The sequence below is a fragment of the Zea mays genome, chromosome 7, assembly GCF_902167145.1.
Source record: "Zea mays cultivar B73 chromosome 7, Zm-B73-REFERENCE-NAM-5.0, whole genome shotgun sequence".
Lineage (NCBI taxonomy): Eukaryota > Viridiplantae > Streptophyta > Magnoliopsida > Poales > Poaceae > Zea > Zea mays.
In genome coordinates this window covers 138,934,569-138,941,217 of record NC_050102.1, presented here as the reverse complement: position 1 = coordinate 138,941,217, position 6,649 = coordinate 138,934,569, and the positions used below count along the sequence as shown (strand labels likewise).

The following is a 6,649-nucleotide window of genomic DNA, read 5'->3' as shown; positions in this document are numbered from 1 at the left end:
GCAGTTAGTGGTGGAAACCAGACTCCGCAAGCTGAATACAAAGGAAGCCAAGATGTAGGTTGAACCTGCACCAAGCCTCTACTTCTGCATGTGAGGGGAACCTTACTTGCTTCCGAATCTTAGTTTGCTGTGAGGGTTAAAAGAATTGTAACTTTGGTTGTCAAATTTTGGGTCACGGAATAAATTGTGAGGGGAACAAACTCAGAAGTTTTTTTAGATAATGGGAAAAAGGGTTCCCGGCCTACATCAAAGATGACAGCCGTCCAACAACCACAAGTACTGACATAAAAAACGAAAGAAGCCACAAGCGGCAAACAAACCCAAGCGCAGTTGGGACCTGGAAAACTAGCTATTAGTTAGCCTGTTTCTAAAGCTCCAACCGTGCATTGCGAAGATTTGCATCGTGGTGGCTTCCAGCACCCTGCAAGCATCTTTAATCCTTATGGTGTCCTCCTCACGCTTTTGGAGTAGTCCCCAGAAACGACACCAGTAGGTTCCTCGAAAGAGTACCTGCAAGTAAGTTTGAATAGGATTCTTGTCAAAAACCACATCATTTCGACTAAGCCACAGTGCCCAACAGATAGCTATGGCTCCAACATATATCTTTGCCTTTGTGTCTTTATTGAACCCCTGCAACCAAGAAGACCCCATATCCTGCAAGCTAGTTGGTTCTCTAATACCAAAGGTAAAGTAGATCGATCGCCAAAGAAATCTAGCATAGTGGCAGTCGAAAAAAAGATGTGGGATGGTTTCATCATGGGAACAGAACACACTTTTTTTGACCCATTCCATTTCCTTTTGATTAAGTTATCCTTTGTCAAAATCACCCCTCGTGTTAAGAACCAACAGAAGATCTTAATTTTCAATGGGATCCTAAGTTTCCAGATGAGAGTTTCCTGCCGAGGTATTTCCCTCCCTATCAATGCAGCATACATAGACTGGGAGGAAAACTTCCCGTTTTGATGCAAGCTCCATCTGAAAGTATCTTTCGAAGGGTTTAAAGAAAGCCCCGCTATCCGATTTACTAGCGCATACCAACTCCCCAAGTTCTCCCCCTGAAGACCGCTGCGAAAGGAGACATTCAACGGGACAGACCCGAGCACCGTGGCAACTGTAGTATGTTTATACCGGACAATGTTATATATGTAAATGGCTCAATTAACTTCTGAGTTTGTTCCCATGATGAAACCATCCCACATATATACTGCGGTCACGAATGTTTGTCTCTGCTTAATATACTTGTGCTAGCCAGTTCTTTAGACTTGCAAATTGCACCAATGCGCATGCATTGCACTGGATACCACAGTTTTCCATGGCTACATATGAGCAACAAAGTCTCAGTTTCTCAGAGAAAGCTTTGCGTCTTTGTTTTATTCATGTTGGTAATGTAAAACTGGAATTGTACCGCCAAGAAAATGTACAGTCTCTATCTGTTATATACATATGGAATGAGGTAAATATAATTTCATTTACAGTAGCTAACGTCCTGATTCCAAGCCCATGGCAGCTCTCTTTGTAATGCTGAAATTCCCAGTGTTAGCGGTGGAGTTGGCTGTAGACGGCTCTCCAATTGCAATGATGAAATTCCCAGTAGTAGCGGTCGAGTTAGTTGTAGTAGACGGCTCTCCAAGCAACCTGTCCAATTCTTCAGGATCCTCATGTGCCCATGGATGCTTCATGATCTTCCTCAACCTACCAAGCTTATCTGCAACCTCCTTCATCGTCGGCCTATTCACACCACTCATCTCTAAGCACTGTCTCGCCAGCTCTGCGATCTCCTCAAGGTACTCGATGCTCTCACTGTTCTTGATCTGATCGTCTAGGATGTCCTCAAGCCTGTTCTCCTTCATCGCGTACAAGAACCTCATGGAGAGACTCCTGTCCTGCTCAGACCCTTGGAGGTCGAACGCCTTCTTGCCCGTGAGCAGCTCCAGGAGAACGACCCCAAAGCTGTACACATCGCTCTTGTCCGTCAACTCGTACGTCTGCATGTACTCCGGGTCAAGGTACCCGCACGTGCCTTGCACAACGGTGACGAACTGCGACTTGTCGTTCGGCGCCAGAATGGACGCGCCGAAGTCGGAGACCTTGGCCGCGTAGTCGCCGTCTAGGAGGATGTTGGTGGACTTGACGTCGCCGTGGAGGATCGGCGGGGACGCGCAGGAGTGGAGGTAGGCCAGCGCCTCGGCGGACTCGTAGGCGATCCTGAGGCGGGTGTCCAGCGAGACGCGCTGGCCGTGGTCGCCGTGGATGAGGTCGAACAGCGTGCCGTTCGGGACGAACTCGTAGACGAGAATGGGGACTTCCACCTCGAGGCAGCAGCCGAGGAGCTTCACGATGTTCCTGTGGTTGACCTGGGACAGGATGAGCATCTCCTTGCCGAACTCTTTCTTCTGCTGCTCGTCGATGGTCATGCATCTCTTCACGGCTATCTCGGTGGCGGTGCCGCTCTTCAGCACTCCCTTGTACACGGTCCCGTGGCCCCCGTGGCCAAGGACCCGCTGCGCGTCGAACCTGTCCGTGGCTTGCTGCAGCTCTTCCTCGGAGAAGATCGTGAACGCGGCGGCGCCCTGCTGGTGGTGCTGCGACTTCAGTTCCTCGAACAGGAGCAGGCCGCCGTGCCGCCGGAAGTAGCTCTGCTTGACGCGGTGCAGCTTTCGCCGTTCTCGGACCAGGTATGCGCAGGTAACGCCGATCACGAGAGTCACCAGCCCAACACTTGCGCCTGCAATGCATCACGATTTTCCTAACGAAGGTTACTTATTACTCCTTCTGTAAACACCCGGAAAGCATTGAAAAAGTGTAGGAAAAAAAAGCAGGTGCTCCCGGTAGGGAATTTTCCTAACGCAACTTGTGCAGCGACCTACCAACAACCGGCGCCATCCAAGTTGACCTCTGACTTTTCACGCAAACGCCATTGATCATGCTTCTTCCTCGTGGGCAGGAACATGTGAAATTCCCGAGTGTGTTTTTGCATATCCCAGCGCAGGGGTAGGTAGCACTGTCCAAGCACTCGTCAATATCTGAAAACCGCACGAAAAAATCGCATCGGTTTGTAACTTGTGCATGCATGGATATGGATGTCTGGGCGCGCAAGAGGAACGAACCTGCGCATCCATCTACGACGTACGGGTTGCCTTTGAATCCGCCGGAGCACCTGCAGCGGTAGCCGGCGGCATCGCTGTAGACGCAGTCGCTATGGTCGCTGACACACGCGTACGCAGTCTTGTTGGCTTTGGCTTCTTCGCACTTCTGCCGTGTGATTCCCCACTCCATCACGACCGGCGTCCTCCCGTCGTCGGAGTCGTACAACACCGTCGAGGTGAGGTAGGTGGAGCTGAAGCTGAAGGCCGCGCTCTCCATCACGGTGATGTAGTTGCAGGGTGTTTGCTTCCATATCTTGGTGGTGTTGTGCAGCGAGTTGAAGAAGCCTTGGTAAAACTGGACGCCCGGCGGGAGCTCCGCCTGGCAGCAGCCAGCGGTGCCGGAGCATGAGCCGTTCTTCAGTGGGCCGTCGCATGTCGACATGCAGCCGATTATGTACTGCAGTGTGTATGTATCACTATCAGCTAAGGCGCAGAGTTTGGCCGCACGAGAGAGAGAGGCCAAGAACACCAGGTACTGCTAGTGCTAACTGAGGAGTATACTTACAGAGTCGCTCTGCATGTAGGCCATACTATTGCACCCGAGGACGATGATCTTATTATCCTCTGCCGACAGAACGTAGGGCTCGCCGGTATAGTCGACCCACGCGTTGTTTTCGAACATGTCACCCGAGGATTGGTTGTAGCACTGCCGGGAGATGAAGTTCTTGAACCAGGCCTTGCCATCCTCCACGGAGATCTTGGTCACCTCCGAGTTCTTGTCGAGCAGCTTGGTGGCGCCATCCACGGTGGTGCAGTTGAGCCAAAAGCCCGCGTGGATCGCGCACTGCGGGTCCAGGCCGAACGGGTACGGGACGTCGATCTCGCCGCACCTCGTCGCGCAGCCGGGACTCCGCCCCGCCGCCGCCGCCGCCGCCGCGGCAAGCACCCATACGGCCGGAAGGCACGAGAGCAGGAGGAGCCATGAGGACTCCATGGCGGGCGACGGATGTCTGCCTGCTGCCGGTCAGATGTCCTTTCGACCTGGCTGTTGGCACTTGGCAAAAGGCTAAAAGCAGAGTGACATCGGCTAACACAATGTCTGTCGAAGTGTCGACGCAGGGGGGATGCCAAGGCGTCCTGGGGTTGGTTCCTTCGAGGGATCCTTCATCCTTCCGTCGCCGTAGTCATAATGACCAAGTCCTCTAGTTGAATAACGACAACGCGTCTCTGTACGGCACTATCAGGTATTTTTGTTATAAGAACAATGGGCCAACTCTCGTAAGAAAAGTATGTCAAAATGGTTGTCGCCTCAGAATGTCCGCTGTCAAGACATCAAGTTGTGTCAAAACATTTCGTGGAAAGGCAGTTACGGTATTATAGTTTGATGATATATTAATCTTGCGATTACTGGCATCTATTGCAGCATCGTGTTCAACTTCAAACCACAAGGTGCACAAGGATGCTCAGATTAAAAGGACATGTTTGGGAGGGCTTTGGCTTATGGAGGCCTCCCAAACAGTTTAAAAAAACGCTCCCAACAAAAACTACGGAGGAGTCGAAGTCATTTTTTGTAGAGAAAAGCCGAAGCTAAAAAATTGGCTCCGAGCGGCTCCTCCCTCACTCCCCTATCTAAACATTTTATTAAAAAATATTAGCTTCTATAGAAGAGTTGATCTTGAAGATAAGCCAAAACTAGAGTTACTTTTAGAGAAGCTGGTCAAACAACGCCTAAGTAGACTCTTTCATTTTTAGATTTAAAAATATTCGAAATTTAATTATACACTCTAGAACTAAAACAAATATATGAATGAGTACCTGCCGCCCTATCCATACATGGCAGAGACTTAATTATAATTTTTTTTAACTTTTTTCAAGAAAGAATCTATCTGCAACCAGAGTAAGGGTATGTTTGGTTTAGCTTTTGTCTTTGGCTTTTGCCCTTAAAAGCTAAAAGCAAAACCAAAAGGTTGAATCTGGAAAGTTGCTTTTTCGAAAAGCCGACTTTTTTATAGTGCAAAATTAAAAGCACCTCTGGACATGTTTTTAGCGGCTTTCAGATGAAACTGTGAAAATATATATAGAAAAAATTTTAGTGCCTTTTAGTGGTTTCCACCAAACAGTTTTAAACTTTTTAGCAGTTCGTAGCCAATAGCAACTTTTTTTCACAACTCACAGCACATAACAGCTTTTTTCACAGCCACAGCCCAACGAAACAGACCCTAAAAGCGGCAGGCCCCTTCTCAGCAGTCATACGACACATATGCATGCATGCAGATGCAATGCATATGTTCAGTCCTACATTAGTATCTGTTTTAGCTATTGATTATTATGTCAGAATGGATGATTATAAACCTAAACTCATATATAAAACACATATATCAATTATTTTATAAATTTATTAAAAATATAAAACGGATTTTAATTTGGAATAGAGACATACTAACAACGTATGTATATCAACAGGCCAATCAGCAGCATGCATGCAGGAACCATATATGTCAATGCATTTTCAACCAATATATACGCATGCATATGCAAAGTTTTCTTGTTTGTTTTGTTTAGGACAAGATAAATTTGTTACTAGGTCCCAGCTGGAAGCCCGGTCAGGAACCGAACACGTAGGCTGCCAATCCAAAACTGCACATCTGGATCTGGTCAGCTTGCATTGTTCCTTAGGCTGCATGAGACTGACGTACAATGATTATTCAGACCACCTATAGCTAGCGAGCTGGGTCGCTTAACTGCAGTTGTTTGTCGGTTGTTGCCAGTCGCCATACTTGATTAATCAGCTGGCAGTGGATCGATCAGCGTTGTTTGGCTCGGCCAAGATGATTGAAGTCTATCCGATTCCGATCTACAGTTTTTTTAAAGGAGATTTTACTCAGCTTTTAAGAAAGCAATAACAGAGGTAGCTATATAAAGCACACCCCACAATATTGAAATGAGAATATCAGTTAACCAGGGAAGCTCCACACTGACGCTCCATGACCACAAAAAAAAAGTCCCTCCATTAAATTAAAGACTGAGTCACCAAAGCTCTACATTGATAGCATCAACCTGACAAAGTTCAAATATCATCAACCAGAAAGCTTCACTCGATTAAACAACCTAACTGAGCTAGAAACAAGCCAAGCACAACAAAAAGAACCCTCATATGACATCCATATTAGCAACACCAACTCCACGCCTGGGACAAAAAGAAGGGACATCTTCCACTTCAGATCACTCCAATGTCACTGCAATTTTCCTCAACCGAATGATGTTGCTGTAACCACTTCTTCACTGAGTCCAGTATATCTTCCATCATCGCATGTTCCCTTGTCTTGAGTAGCACGCTCCAGCTCTACAAGAAAGACATGATCTCATATATGATCGTTGTCGTATTGTTAGGAAATTTTTTCATAATCGCCATCTTATTTCTGTTACACCAAAGGGACCAAACCAGCCCGGCAACAATAAAGAGATGGAAAGAACAAGCAGCATGGGAGGATCCCACTCCCCAATTGCTAAACATACTAGCTACAGACCTAGGGACACGGTCCCAACCAGCAATATTTTTCATT

General features: G+C 47.6%; 1 protein-coding gene across 1 annotated transcript; it reads right to left on the bottom strand.

The window, feature by feature from the left end:
• Positions 1-1,344: 1,344 nt before the first annotated feature.
• On the bottom strand, positions 1,345-4,183 carry LOC100280667 (uncharacterized). Its single transcript, NM_001367137.1, has 4 exons — positions 3,652-4,183; positions 3,108-3,543; positions 2,868-3,023; positions 1,345-2,725 (listed from the first exon to the last, which is right to left on the bottom strand). Exons 1-4 carry the CDS (start codon positions 4,078-4,080, stop codon positions 1,479-1,481), a joined length of 2,268 nt encoding a protein of 755 aa, NP_001354066.1. The 5' UTR covers positions 4,081-4,183; the 3' UTR covers positions 1,345-1,478.
• Positions 4,184-6,649: the final 2,466 nt, after the last annotated feature.